Source organism: Natator depressus, chromosome 2, assembly GCF_965152275.1.
Source record: "Natator depressus isolate rNatDep1 chromosome 2, rNatDep2.hap1, whole genome shotgun sequence".
Taxonomy (NCBI): Eukaryota; Metazoa; Chordata; order Testudines; family Cheloniidae; genus Natator; species Natator depressus.
In genome coordinates, this window is record NC_134235.1 from 44747926 (window position 1) to 44763435 (window position 15510).

The following is a 15510-nucleotide window of genomic DNA, read 5'->3' on the forward strand; positions in this document are numbered from 1 at the left end:
CTATGGAACAATGCGCAATAGTGCAAACAATGGAGATGGAAGGTGGAAAGAAGAGACTGCTTACAGATCAGCTTTATTTAGGTTTGCATGTGCTGAACACATCTTAAAGGCCTTTAGTATTGTTTGTAATCTAAAGTAGTCAGAGTAATTCTTCCTTTTCATTAGAAATAAGAGTACTTAAATCTTAAAAGGGATTCTTGCAAAGTGATAGAAACCTTTACCTACTGGTTTTTCAGGTATGTTAATTGTATAGATCCACTACAATTCTTGTATGGGCAAGTACTAGTTTTAACGTACGGATGAAAAGCTGTGAGGGTGTTCTGAATCTGTTCCACTTTAGTTTTTCTAGCAAAGGATAAATTTGAACTAGAAATTGAACAACAAGACAAAAAGTAGGACAACAAGTAGGTGGTGATGTATATGCCAGACTTCTGGTGGTGATGTCATGACTTCACACACTTACCAGATGTGCTACAGATATTCTTTCTTCCTTCTGCAAAGTCCATTTCAGTAAGACTCTACTTCACAAGCTGACTTTTAAAGTCTGGCTGTTATCTGGACTGGACTAAGCCCTCTACATAAACTTGTTTGTTTGTTCTCTACCACTGATACAGCAACTCATTTGGAAATATTTCTTGTTGTATTTCAATATTAGATTTTAACCTAAAATAGGTCACTAAGACCTATTGGCAGAATTAGCTAGGCTCACAAGTTCTCTATGATTCTAAGTGGGCAGTCATGGAATTTTCTGTGTCTGTCTGCTACGCCAATGCCGAGATCCTAGTTCAGTTTCATTATTAACCAGTCTCTGTACTGAACCCAATTCTCATGTTCCTTTTCCTTGCCATTCATTTCCAAGACTTCCCACTGTACTGTTAGTTGTTGTGGTATCTTATTCCTTTTATAAATCACTATTACTATCTCTGTTAAAGTCCCTCTTTATAATACTATCTTGCTGTCTGTATTGGTAGCAAGTTGTACTCAGTCTTGTGTTTCTGGAGCTTTGCCAGTAGCGCTTTTGTCTATGGATTTATTTCAGCATACTGTCCTAGATGGGAACTATTTACTGGTTGCATTTTTTTCATTTGATCAAAACAGATCGATTTGTTCTACCACAGGCGCCAACTCCGTGGATGCTCTGGGGCTGGAGCGCTCATGGGGGGAAAAAAACAGTGAGTTCTCAGCACACACCGGCAGCCCTATGGATCAGCTCCTCCCCCCCCCCCCCGCCCTCCTGCCTGCTGGTGGGCCCCACTGATCAGCTTCTCCCCCTCCATCTCAGCTTCTTCTGCCCGCCGCGATCAGTTGTTCAGTGGCATGCAGGAGGCACTGGGGGAGAGGGGAAGGAGGGGGCAGGAAGAGGCGAGGAAGGATTTGGAGGAAGGTGTAGGGCCTGGAGCAGTACAGGGGTTGAACACTCCCCCGGATACTGGGGAAGTCGGCGCCTCTGGGTTCTACCATTTACTGGCTTTCATGCATCAGTAATGGATGGTAAGCACCTTCTGAGGTAGCTTTTGAGGATCCTATATTTAGAACATTTCCAAACTGCTGCTCAAGTGTAGTTGAATACTGGTCTAAATTTTCAAGTGATTAGTAATTTTTGAGTCTTCATCTTGATGACGTCTTTTTAAAGAGACCCTATTTTTAGAGGGTTAGTGCTTGGCCCTTCTTGATAATTGGGTTCTATTAAGGTACCTCAGATTGGGTTTACAATGACCAGTTGCTTTTAAAAATTTAGGCCACAATTTGAGGCATTTAATTAACCTGTAATTCTTATTATCTCTTACAATCTTACATGTTTAGTCCTTATCTCATTATGAATACTCTTTGTTACAATTCAGTGAGATTTAACTTGCTGTGTGTAGTGTAAATATTTAAATGACATTTCAAACTTTGAAATAATTTTTTGAGTCTGTTTGTCTTACAGAAGAAAACTATTTTATTGCCTTATGTAAGAAATGACAGGTCCTTTTGAAGATAAGAAATCCATCTTTTGGACAGCTAACAATGAAGTGGATTAAGGGCCAGATTTTTAAAGGTATTTAGGTGCCTTAGGATGCAGATAGGTGCTTAGTGGAATTTACAGAAGCACCTAGGTGCCTAAATGCTTAAAATCCCTGGTCATTAATCAAGAATGCCAGTAGAATGTAAACAAATTACAATGGATGTAATTTTTGTTTTTTCAATTATCAAAAGCCAGAAGTATTTTCAACATTGACAAACTTTGGTTCGCTGAATCAACTTCAACATTTGTAGAACCACCAACTTTAAACCAGTATTTCTGACTCAGATTTTGTTTGCAATATTCAGATTTTCATTAGCTGTAATAATGGAACAGAAACACAAGCTGTAGTAATTCTCAAACATGACTTAGGTGTATGTAAGTGTATTATTTCTTGTATTTTGAAACTGACTTTGATTGCTTTTCAGTAATTCACAGTAGCGCTCAGTGACCTCTTGCATTCTGTGGCTATACGACTAGTTTCTTTCAAGATGTTTAATATCTTGATGTTTTGGTTTCATTGAAAGGTAGCACAATTTCCATAAAACTAGAATATCTACCCTAATGATCGTTGACTATACAGGGGAGCTGTCGATAGGGCAGTGGATTTCAGGAAATGCAATACTAACTAGTGTCATCCAATGGTACTGATGTTTCCAAAGTGGAAATGGGTAGTGGTTACAATGAAAAATTCCAAGAATCCTTGTTGGAAGTGCATACTACTCAGAGTCTTATAGCTGTTTCCTTAAATAAGGATTGCATAATGAAAAGAAGCCTCTGAAAGCCTTTTAGTTAATAATGTACAGTATTATTTATATAAGCAAATATAGCTCTCTAAATTGACTAACTTCAAGAATAATACAAAAATTATTTTGGTCTAGCTACTTGTAATAGCTTCTGTACTCAGAACTGCAGTAAGGCTGAAATTAATCCTTTTACTCCTGAAATTGGATTTTTCTAGAATCCATTTTTTTTCTAGCAAAGGATAAATTTGAACTAGAAATTGAACCAGAAGAAGGTAAGATCGTTAGAGCAATAGTACTAAAAATTTGCAAAGTTAAATTTGTTAAAGATGTGATTAGCTTTTCAGTTGTCTTAATCTTTTCTAAACTATGCAAAATAAGGTTGCCAAAAAAGTCCTGGATTTTCTCTTGGTGTTTGTCATCTTTGTTTCTGTACATACAGCAACAGTTTCAGACAATCATTGTAATTCTTTAATGTCCCTTATGTGTGTCAATTAAAATATTTTGTGAGTGTGATCTGTTTGTACACTTGTATTTGAAACACACAGTACATCAATTTGAAAGCCTTAAATTTACAAAAGACTGAAACTCATCTATAATTGGGGGTTAGAGGTATGTTCTTCCCAGTAGCAACCCTACTGCTAATGCTGAAGGCAATTCCAGTTTTACTCTCATCCCTTCTATCTCAAACTCTTTTAGTGCTGAGATTCCTTAAATGTTATCAATTGTAGATTAGTGATTGGTTATATCATTAGTAAATGGGGAATAATTTTGCAGTGGTAGGAAGACTGATTACTTGACTTACTAGAATTTTTCTATCTCTGGCATTTGACTCTGTTCAATTCTAGAACAGATTACCTTATCCATTAGAAAGGAACAAAACACTGAAACTTCATGGAGACCATTTTAACCAGAATTTAGAGAGCATAGTTGTGTGAAAAGATGTTCCTTAACGTGTAACCCTTAAATGATGTATTATGTGTCCACAAACACAATATCAGAGCACCGGATTATTGGTAACACAGCCATCAACTCGATTGACATCACTTCCTGAAGGCTTGTGGATTTATTCTATCCCAGTGATGACACAGCCTGCCTTTGCTTAACAAAAAAGGAAATTTTCTCACTAACCTGAAAGCATATTCTTAAATCTACTAATTAAAGCTAAGGATGAGCAAACCAATTCGATCAAAATAGGAAACCAGACCAATTGTTAATTGCTGTAGTTAATGATCTGTACCTGTCTAAGTAACTCAGTCAGTACTGACATGTTCTATAATATACTTGAAATTGTACTGCAGGTGGAAAGGATGGGCTGCATTTTACTTCTGTCTGTTTTCCTGGCAGTTGGTCTTAAACATGCAGAAGGGAAGGACAGATGGTCTTAATGAGAGCATATTTTTCTTGTAAAATTATCATACGTCTTGTGGAAATATTTTTGAAATGTTGATATCCCAAATGCTTTCTTAAGTTTAATTCTGAAGTACTGTGATTAAAGAACTACTTCCTAGTGTGTAATCTATCCCAAATTGTGCTACATACTTTCTTAGCTCCATTCCCAACCCTCTCTATCCAAAACAAAGTATAGTTGAAACTTTATCTGACAAAACAGCTCCAAGCAGAAATGATGAAATTACTACTAAAAGGTCTTTGAGGAAAGAGGCCTCCATGAAAGAGAATTCATATTTTTAAAGATGTAGATGTTTTAAAATCTTCGGGTACAGTGTCCTACAAGTGCTTTCTCTTGTTTGCAATGCCTATTTTAACTAGGGTAGAATATTGGATGTGAATGGATAAGAACACCTCACTGTTTAGTATTTGTCTTGTTTTAAATGTCTCTTTGCCTGAATATTTAAATGCAGAATTTTTTTACATTAAATCCATATTAGGGTGAGAGATCAGCAGGAAGTTTGCAAAGTGTGGGATGTGGGTGGGTTTGAAAAGTTTTGATATGTGCATAAAGCTAGTCAGGAATCTTGACTTTTTTAACTTGGAAAATGATTAATTAGAAAAGTATTGGTTTCAATAAACACTCATTGGGAGGAATTCCCAGGTCCAGATGGAATTTCTTCTCAAAACCAGAAAAACATACCCTAGGATGGCCAACAGGCTGATGGTTAGGGCGTCCTGGTGGATAGGTGGGAGACTCTGGTTCAAGTCCTTGGTCCAACTTGGGCAAAGCCAGGACTTCAATGGCAGTCTCCGACTCCCCATATTTATGTCCAAAACACTGAGCTTTTGGCTATTCTGGGGCACGCTCTATCACTCTGTTTTTGCTGTACAGCAGAACAAAATCATTTCAAAATCTCAAGTTTTCATGAAATGGAAATGTCTTCTGACCAGTCCTATTGACATTCAGTGGGAGACACACTCCAATTCAAATTACTAATGAAAATTCCACCCATGGTTTCTAACACCTAAAACAAGCCAACTTAGTATGTAACTTCCACTGATTTCTAGAACTCTAAACTTCAAGATATTACAGTTGAATGTGCAAATTAAACTTCACTAGTTAGAGTTGCTGTTCTATTGTATATGTGGGTTCTCAGCTTCGGTGGCAGACTTGTACTTGGGATACATAAGAACAGCTATACTAGGTCAGACCAAAGGTCCGTCTAGCCCAGTATTCTGTCATCTGACTAATGCCAAGTGCTCTAGAGGAAATGAACAGAACAAGTAATCATCAAGTGATCCATCCCCTGTTGCCCATTCCCAGCTTCTGGGAAATAATTTAAAACAGACTTGTCAGCTTGTATGTCAACTTTCTAAAAGCAATAATGAACCTTTCTTCATCTTCAAATGTTGTGTCTAAATACTTCTTCAGCTTATTTTCAATGGTTTTAGGCTGACTCCATCACTTTTTTTAGCAGCTGTAGAATTATGTAGAGGTACACGGTCCTTATTAATATTTCATTTCTGACTTAAGGGACTGCACTGTTTGAACCCAAATAAGACTTGCTATGAATTCTGTGAAAGTAACGTACTGCTTTACTTATATCAAGTCCCAATACAAATAGCAGGCACATAAAATTTCTCTGAAATATTGCACACTTTCTCTCTCTCCTCCCTACTCAGAACTTTTGGGATCACCCTGAAGCTGAGGCTAGAATTACCTCCAAAACACCCAAGTTTATGGGAAAGGCCAATAGCTGCCCCATACCTCACAATTCTATTGCTCACACTCCAGGAGCTGACTGCTTAGAGCAGTAGGGCTGTTTCCATTTGTTGGCATGCCTCTAGGCTCTGGAGTTTACTTGTTTTCTGTAAATGCTTAGCTCCAGGCTCTAGTGCAAAATATTCCTAGCCCATAACTGGCTGTGTGGGAGATGGATTTAGGCCCCAACTTTCTCTGGAGAGAGAGGACATCTTTTGAACCCTAAACAGTTGTTGGGGGAAGGAGGCCATTGTGGGATATGCACATCATCTTTGCTTAAGAGGGGAGGGGAAAGAACATTCCCTACTACACCTCTTCTCTCAATATTTAAAAACTATAAACAAAATTTTCCCAGCAAATGTTGTTAGTGGAGTTTGCAAAGCTTCACCATGGACTCTGACTGTCACTATTGCCGTACTTGGTGGGAAAGATGTGGACAAATTGGAGCGAGTCCAGAGGACAGCAACAAAAATGGTTAAAGGTCTAGAAAACCTGACCTATTAGGAAAGGTTAAAAAAACTGGACATATTTAATTTTGAAAAAAGAAGACTGGGAGAGGGAACCTGATAAGTCTTCACATATGTTAAGGGCTGTTATGCAGAGGATGGTGATCAGTTGTTCTTATGTCCACTGAAGATAGGACAAGAATTAATAGGCTTAATCTGCAGAAAGGACGATTTAGCTTAGATGTTAGGAAAATATGTGAAATATAAAGATAGTTATGCTCAGTAGTAGGTTTACAAGAGAGGCTGTAGAATCCCCATCATTAGAGGTTTTTAAGAACAGGCTGGACAAACACCTGTCAGGGCTGGTGTAGGTTTACTTGGTCCCTACTCAGCGGGGGCCTGGACATGATGACTTCTTGACATCCCTTCCAGCCCTACATTTCTATGATTCTGTTAATCTGGGTGGGGAAGCAGCAGCCCTTTACTCTTCTGAATGACTTAATATATACATGTATGAGGTTCTGTGCTAGCAAGGAGAGTTGCCAGCAGAGAATACACCACATAGCCTCGTGACTTCATTTTAAAATAGAAAATTAGAAACTCATGAAAATAGGAATGTTAAAAAATTTATACCATTTTCTTTGAAAAGAAGACAACCTGGAAGCTTGGAGTAACTATTTATTTAACATAAAGATAAAACCAGTCAAAACAAGTACTTAACACTCACATACACTGACCGTTTCTCTGAGACACATTTCTGTACAATAATTTGGCTGGTTTGAGCACACACACACACACGCATCTAGCAATTTAGCAGGGTCACAAGTGTCCTTATGTAAGCTTGTAAAAAATGTTTCACCAAAATAGTCACAAGGAGAGAATATAAAGCATACATAATTTTTCCATATTTTAAAATGGAAAAGATTGTGCCTGTGATAAACAATGTTACATCACAGTCCATTAGCTGTAGCACCTGTCGACTGGTGTATGGATGTTGTTTGAATGCAAATATAACATTTACATTACTTGGACCCACAATGAAAGCTTCTAGTTGTTCAGGACCCACCATGAAGCTGAAAAGGAAAAAAAAATATTTACTGACCAATCTTTTATTTTATTTTTACAGTGTTCCTTTCTTCTTCCCTTCTCCCCCAAGCCTTTTCTTGAAACCCTAAATAGATTATCTATAATCTATTCCTCTGCTAGTCTAAAGGAATAGTATTAAGCTGGTCTTTCTGTGTTCAGTTCCTACCAAAGATAATTGGAGATGTGCATTTGCAAGGACAGAACTTGATTAATCAGTGGAGGAGAGTGGTAGTCCAGGAATAGTTGCTGGGGGAGCTGAGCAGAACAGTGGAGGAGGGAGAGAGAGCTTTTAGTGCAATAGTTTACACCTGTATAGACTAGCTTCTTAAATTCCCAATATTTGCATTGGAGAAGGAAATTGACCAGAATGGAGGCTTCTTTCCTTAGATCCACCCAACTTTGGCCATAAAAGTCTAGTTGTCTAATGCTTAAGGCTGCAACAGTGGTTTGGTAAACACTGTCAAAATGAGTCCCAATTCCACAGCTCAGCATCCAGGGGTATGGTACCAGTAACATACTAGGTCTTCCCTCTAGCTATGGTCATCTCCACTACAAGGCTCTTGCATCGAGGATGGGGGACATAACTGGTGATTGACCTTGGGGAAGATGTACTCTTTCGCAAAAGCCTTCAAAGCAAGGGTAGCTGAGTGAAGTGTCTGTCCACCTTCATCATCTGATCTAAAATAGGGTGCAAGGTACAACAGCCTCATTGGGCAAAAGTACCTGGCCCAGGAAACTCTCAGTTGTGATTCCTGCAGATTTCTGTCCCAGTTTTAAATCAAAATCAGTGGTCTTTGACTATTTCCATAAGAACTGGATCCTCCCGTGTCGATTCACTGCCGTTGTATTTCTCTGTAGTGAAAATGTATTTGGAATCAGCTGATTCCTCTGGTCCATCTTAGTCCAAATAGCAGCTTGCATCTTCCTGCCCTCACTTAAGCAGCTGGAATTGTATAGGCAATGAGGTGGAGCATTGTGAATGCATTATGAAGCATTGATCTTTGCTGAGCCAATGCTGAGGCCAGAGTCCTGCTTTATGAACATCAAAGTCAGGTACATGAGTGTCAGTCTTGTTGCTCCAATTGTGCTGGGAGTTCTTCCCTTTCCAATGTAGGGTAAGAAGAATACATCAAAGTTAGTACTAAGTGGTACATGTCAACCTCAGAGAGAGCCTGGAGCAAGTGGGCCTGGTCACTGATCTATTAATACATGACATGGGTCAAGGTTACAAAAGGTTGATACCCTTGACAAATGACAGTGATCAGAATCTACTGGGTACTGTTACAAGGAGGATCCCAGATATCACTCCTGCAAACCCCTTACACTTGTGAGTAGTCCTTATCCTGGTGAGTATATTCCTATTGACATGAATTGGATTACTCACATAAGAGAAGGTTTCCAGGATTGGGTAATCTTTATTGAGTCACAGATTAAATATGTGACCTTGGAGAAGTCAATTCATCTCCTTGTTGGTCAACTCAGCTGGAAAATTGGATTAAAAAGGATCATACTGAAAAGCAGTAGCTGTATCTGAGCCGGGCTTTCCTGGGTTACATCAATTACAAAATTGACTTTGCTAGTTGCAGAGTTATTTCTGTTCTTCACTGAGTTTTAAACAGGTCTCAGTCTACATTGTATGTGACTGTTGCATAAAATATAGTAATTGCCTTACAGCCATCATTTTTGCTCTCTCTTAAGCTTTTTTTTTCCTTTGAATACAAATTTGTATGAAGATCCTTATGCTACAATTACTGCACTTATTGAAAAAAAACCTTAACATAGGTATGTGTATTTCTAAAAGAAAATATAACCTATATATCGTGAAAATTAAACTATGCAGATCCTAAATATTACTTTCCTATATTATTTTTTTGAGCAAGAAGTTCATGCTGAGCAATACTCTGGTTGCCATGGTAATAATCAGGAGGCATGCTGTAAACTAAAATCCCACTTAAAAGGCAGAGTGTATGCTTAAAACATGTTTTAAATTTAATTTAAGACTGATCTTTATATTTAGACATTTATAAATGATATATACATTTTATTTGATTTGATGCTAAACAGACGTTCCCCAGCTGTGATTGGAACACCACTATTTCTTCGTTCTCCATCCCTTGCTGAATTCCAGTCCAGCCATTGGCACAGTGTAGTCTGACGCTATCATGCAGAGGGAAATAGTGCATTATATTACTAAATTATTGAGCTAAATTCTGCATTCCTTGGTTAGGATTTACTCATTCCTTACTCAGGCAAACTCTTATTGAAGTCAGTGGAGTTTGTGTATGGAGTTTGCTTGATGGAAAAACCTCAGGATTTGGCCCAGTTACTCTACTGGAGAGAAAAAATGGTCTAGAGATTAGGCATTGGACAGGGACTTGTTGGCCCAACTCCTACAATAGGAGATCTGGGTTCAATTTTGAGCTCTGCTATGGATTTCCTGTATGACCTTGGACAAAGTACTTAATCTCTCTGTGTCTTAGTTCTCCATCTGTAAAATGGGGATGATGCTTGCTCCATTTGTTGTTCTTGTCTACTTAGACTGTAAGCACTTTGGGACAAGAAGTTTCTCTTATAAGGTGCATGTATACCACATAGTACTAGGTGCTACTGTAATACAAATAATATTAATTATAATTTGGGAATCTTCTGCATCTCAGCTTTTCAGAATGGAGTTTGGAGAAAAGTTGCAGGAAATATGCACAATTGTGTGGTAAATTAAGACCACTCTTTCTGTCAATGTAATACAAGCAAATGCAATTAAATTGAAATCTAGCTCTTTATCGGAAAGCAAACATATTTTCTGACTAAATATTTTTAAACCAGTAGTGCAAAAACAGTTCAAAGCAACAGAATGTTACTATTTACAAAGGGACTCTTTATATTCTGGATATTTTCTGTACTATATTTGTTAGGTTAATACTTAATTTGTAATAATCTTACTTTTTCTCCAATAGGAGGAAGTATTGTGTATATTCCTATTACGGATGTGTTTAACAATTGTATTACTGTGTACAAACCCTTGATGTTTAAAGAAAAATAAAAAATAAAAAAGAACAAAACAGAGGCAAAATTACAAAAGAGTGTTGAATAAGGGCAAATTTTGCAGTTATTCCACATAAGGAACATTGTAATCAATGGGAAGTCTTCATATTGAAGCAAGTAAAGTATTGTGGAAAAACTTGATAATTACCAGGTACTTGCATAGTTGTCATGAGTTCTGGAGTTTCCAAGAAGTCCACATTACTCCTTTGGAATGTCTTGCTGTAATTCATCTGGAGATGACTGTATACACATAAGTGATGAGAACTTAACAAGATTTAAAAGGATTGAATATATGGCTATGAAGAATAGCCAGAAATTCATAATTATAATTTAAAAAAATTTCAGAAGGGATATTAAACGTGTTTCAGGGCTTTCGCCAACCTTTAACTATTAGAGACCAGGATCTGACCTAATGTGAGGGGCATATTATCCCATCTCAGCCTGCAGTGACATTCTTGCATCTTCCTTGGCAGCATCTGTTTCCAGAAACTGAACTAAATGGATCTTTGGTCTGATCCTGTATGGCAATTTGTCTATTCCAATGGTGTTGAAGTGCCTTTTCAATTCTTCTTATTACTGTTTCTGAAGGTAAATGCACCCTCTCTGAACTCATTGGGCCAGGTTCTGTAAGCAGGATATTAGGCTGCAGAAAACCCCAAAACAATGGATTCCACCTTCAAATCTTTTTTATAAAACTCAGTTCAGAGAAAAATCTCCACTTTTTCCCACTTCCCTAAATGCTCTGCCTCCTACAGACTGGAACCCAGCTGGTGGGAAATCCTCTGGGTGTGGTATCTTCCAAGGTCCCGAAGAGAGACTGGAAGCCTGCTGGGCTTTTGTGGTAGGGGTGGGAAACCTTGGAGGAAGGCACCAGTGACCACTCACATGCTTAAAGTTACACATGTGCTTAAGTATGTTGCGGGACTGCAACCTGTCTGTCTCCTTTTAGCTCCTTGTCCACCCTGCATTAGCTCTCTGCCAGCATCATTTCATCCCCTTACTTTTTTCCTCCTATACTCAACTACTGTCCCTATTCTGATGACTCTTAATTCTGTATCTCGCCACCTTCAGTCTCTGCCTATTCAAGTCAGACTACTGGATGTCTTTTCAATAGATATTCAAATAGTGTTTTAAGCTCAATGCAGAAAAAACTGAACTGTTATGAAGCATTCTTAATGGCATTTAATTGGAAAGTAGATCAAGTAAATTAATGAAAGATATTTATATCTTTATATACCAGTAGTTTCATGCAGTTACTTTCTAACCTTCTAAACAACCTGAAATGCAAAAGGTAATCTCACTACTTGCCTATTCCAGGCACTGCTGTTCTCCCAGAACTCATAAATGATGAAGCGGCATTCACTTGAAAGCTTCTGTATGGAAACACTAAGAGTTGTAGGACAGAATTAGCAAGCACACTTTTCCCAAGTTACAGTACAGTGACCTGAACAAAACTTAGTGATTTCTGTAAAAAGGATAGTCTGAGGGACAAATATGTGGAGTTAGAGGCATCTGTGTTGCAAATGACTTGAGCTCCTTTCTACTTTTATCTGTGATATACTGCATAGTATTTTTAAGCAGAACTTTTATTTTTACTCTTTAAAATTAAAACTGTTATAATGGACTCTTATTTACAAAATTAATTTCTCATACCGTTCCAAATGCTAGGGTACTTTATCTCAAAAAGTATGGTTCAGTATTCTAGAAACTAATCCAACTGTGCTGCACAGCAAACCAGCATAATACAGTGGTTCCCATAGAGAGTAAGTGAAGTAAATTGTGAAGTCAGGACAAGATTTTCAACAGTGAGTAGTGACTTAGATGCCTCAGTACTTATGTGCCCAATTTGAGACAGGTTAAAAGGGTCCTATTATCAGAAAGGGCTGATTAGCCATGCTCTGAAAATCAAGCCTCCTGGGTAAGGTGTCTCAGAGTGGGATACCCAGAAATTAAGGCATCTAAATCATTAGTCACTTCTGAAAATTTTGGCCTAAATTATGCTGCTTCACTTGTGCAGATTCATTTTTCAGAGATGAGAAGTTTATTAAAACAGGATAGACTTAGGTGTTTTGGAAACAAGCAGCCATATGTGGCGTAAAGATGGAATGGTCACTATCCATTGCTCATACACTTTTTTAAACAGTATCTTTTTATCACGTATTTCTATTGTGATGGCACCTAGAGACCCCACATTTGGAATAGGGTCCCATGGTACTAGCTACTGTACCAACAAACAACACAAAAACAGTCCCTGCCTAAGAGCCCATATTCTCAGAAAAACTTTTCCCCCCTGTATTGTCTACTTTTGGGTTTATTCCTCCAGTTGTCTTTTATACAACTTGCCATGGAGTTCATCTTACCAGTTCATGGAGGCATAAAATATCCCATGGAACATATGCCAATCCTTCCCACAGTGTCATCTGCTTTAGTGCATTCTATAAACCTCATACTCAGGAGCTAGTTTTCAAATATGTAAGTCTTGATATGATTTGTAATTCTGCATTTGGATGCTCAAATTGGCAACTGGATGTGCACTGCAAAAAAGGATACTTATAGACTATTTGAACATCCAAATGTGAGATGTGGAGATTTTATTACTGCTTTGTTTGAAAACTGTGCTCAGATTACACCCTAAACTGTAACTGGTAATGAATCCACCCTGATTTATTGGTTTTATTTGCTGCTGCATGAAGACTAGAACTCTGTACAATATGAAGAAGTGGTCAGGAACTCCATACAGAAACATAACAAAATAAAACATCCAGAATGAATCAGAAAGTGACCAGCAGGTGGCACTGCTGTCATACCAAATATCAGCTAAATTGGGGAAACAAATCAGTTCTTCCTTTTTCTATATGCTCTTTGTTTTATATTTTCAAACAATTTAGGATTTTTCTTATGACAAGTGTGTGGTTCAGTGTTACTAAAGAATGCTTTGGTATGTTGTACATTCTTTTTTGTAGCAGGTACCATTCTTGTTTGCTTTTCCATCTCTTGGCTCTTGTGTGATGGTACATTTGTCTGTAACATAGTCAACCATTCCCAAATATTACAAAAAGTTCATTTTTTTTCTTTCTCCAACTTCATTTCCATATGATGTGTGTTATGGTGTCATGTCCATTCCATAGAATCAGATCTCTCTGATGGATAATTGTTCTGCTGGAATATGTTTTACTAGCTCCAATCCTAAATTGAGACTGTCCTCTCCCCACATTCACCAGATTTAAAGAAAGCTGTTCCAAGAAACAATTGTTTATTGCTTCTCCAAACCTTGTTCTGGCATGAGATATGACCAGTTTATTTGTGTTTTAGCTGAAGTTGCCCATTATTATTGCTTTACTAGATATGGTTTCCTCTTTGATCTTCCTTACCAAGACACACTCAGTGGACCTAATTTTTTATAATGCTACAGGTCCTTTTCAGTACTTTGCCAATGCAAAGGGGAAGTAAAGTCATTGGATCACATCAACAGGAAGCACCCCTTTCTTAGGAGCAATGCTGGGATGTTACAGCTCCTGGTGGAGTGGGAAAGTCCAAGAATAAGGATATGTGGTTATTCACTGTTACTAGAACAACAGCCGCAGCCATAGGAAACCAAGTGTAAGTGAGAGCAGCCCCTAGCTTGCTCTAACATATGCTAGGGGCTGACCAGTCCCAGAATTAGTGAATCATAATTTTGTTCCTCATCATGAGTCCTCTCCTGCGTGCTACTCAGCCAGAGCTAAGAATCAGACTCATATGTTTTTCCTGAACCAGAAGCTGGTATTATAATCCTACATATCTTCTAATTACTTGAGATTCTTTTCCATACACATTCTATTGACTGACTGTGTTGTCTGCATCACTCATTTTCTATGGAATCTTGAGCCATAGTGCAGCTCCTCCACTTCTGTGACTTAATCTGCCTTTCCTATATACAGTAGAACCTCAGAGTTATGGAGAGAATGGAGGTTGTCCATAACTCTGAAATGTTCGTAACTCTGAACAAAGCACAGTTTAGGCTCCAGCATCTGACGCTCCAGGACAGGCTCCAGCAGCAGCTGAGCTCCCTCCTCAGCCCTGGCAACTTCCTTGAAGCCAGCTTCTTTCCCTGGGTCGGACTGAGTTTGCAAGTTTGTCCCCCTCCCAGCTGGGGGGGAGGAGGGAATAAAAACAGCACATCCCCCTGCCGGGGGGAGGGAGAGGTGAAAGTGGTGCAGACCCCAGCGGTGCTCCTGCTCTGCTGGCTCCACCTGCCTTGGGCTGGCAGCCCCAGCTTCTTCACCTCCTAGCTATAAGTGGCTGCCCCACGCATTGGGTGGAGGTGGGGTGGGGACAGGCAGACCAGATTGTCTACCTTTAAGATGCAATACAGGCACAGTATAGTATTTGCTTTTTTAATCCAGCACTTCTCAAACCATGGGGCAAGTCTCCCAAGAGAGGTGCAGGAATGAGCTTTGTGCTTTTTTTTTATTTTATTTTTAAGAGCTATGGCTGGGGCTGGACCAGAAGGGCCATGCACACCCGGGAGGCAGGGAGAAAGGGGATGGCCGGAGCCTCGCCATGCTGGGGCTGACCGCCGGAACCCCACCACCTGGGCTCGGGCTCTCCTCTCAATCCCTCACGGGGAGGCCGCCCAGGCTTGGGCTCTTCTGCGCCCCCAGTGCTTCACAAGGAGGCAGCCCAGGCTTGGGCTCTCCTCCTCCCTCCCCAGTTCCTCACTGGGAGGCAGCCTAGGCTTGAGTTCTTCTGCCCCCACAATCCCTCACCTTGAGGCAGCGGGGCTCTGGCTGTCAGCCCCGGCATGGCAGTGGGGCGCTGTGTCTGCTCTGAAAAGTGGTATTAACAAATATCACTTTTCACATTACCACCCTTCTGTGCTGCTGCTGGTGCAGTGCTGCCTTCAGAGGTGGGCATCCAGCCAGCAGCCACTACTCTCCTCCCTGCCTTCAGAGCTAGGTGGTGGTATATGTACTTGGGGTGGGGGGGCATAAATGACTACAGTCATAAAGAAGGGGAGCCCGATCAAATAAGTTTGAGAACCACTGTTTTAATGAA

The 15510-nt window shown here is 39.3% G+C and overlaps 2 protein-coding genes across 4 annotated transcripts in view; one reads left to right on the forward strand and one right to left on the reverse strand.

Annotated features, from left to right (window-relative positions):
- The window catches only part of C2H8orf88 (chromosome 2 C8orf88 homolog), an 86796-nt gene that overhangs the window by 25039 nt on the left and 46247 nt on the right, over positions 1-15510 (forward strand). The gene's annotated exons all lie outside the window — the stretch shown is intronic.
- The window catches only part of NECAB1 (N-terminal EF-hand calcium binding protein 1), a 116642-nt gene continuing 108185 nt past the window's right edge, over positions 7054-15510 (reverse strand). Inside the window, exons 11-13 of the mRNA XM_074944120.1 lie at positions 11782-11859; positions 10622-10713; positions 7054-7418 (exon numbers count right to left, since the gene is read on the reverse strand). Coding sequence (XP_074800221.1) covers positions 7393-7418; positions 10622-10713; positions 11782-11859 — 196 coding nt within the window. The 3' untranslated portion in view covers positions 7054-7392. The remainder of the gene's footprint in view (positions 7419-10621; positions 10714-11781; positions 11860-15510) is intronic.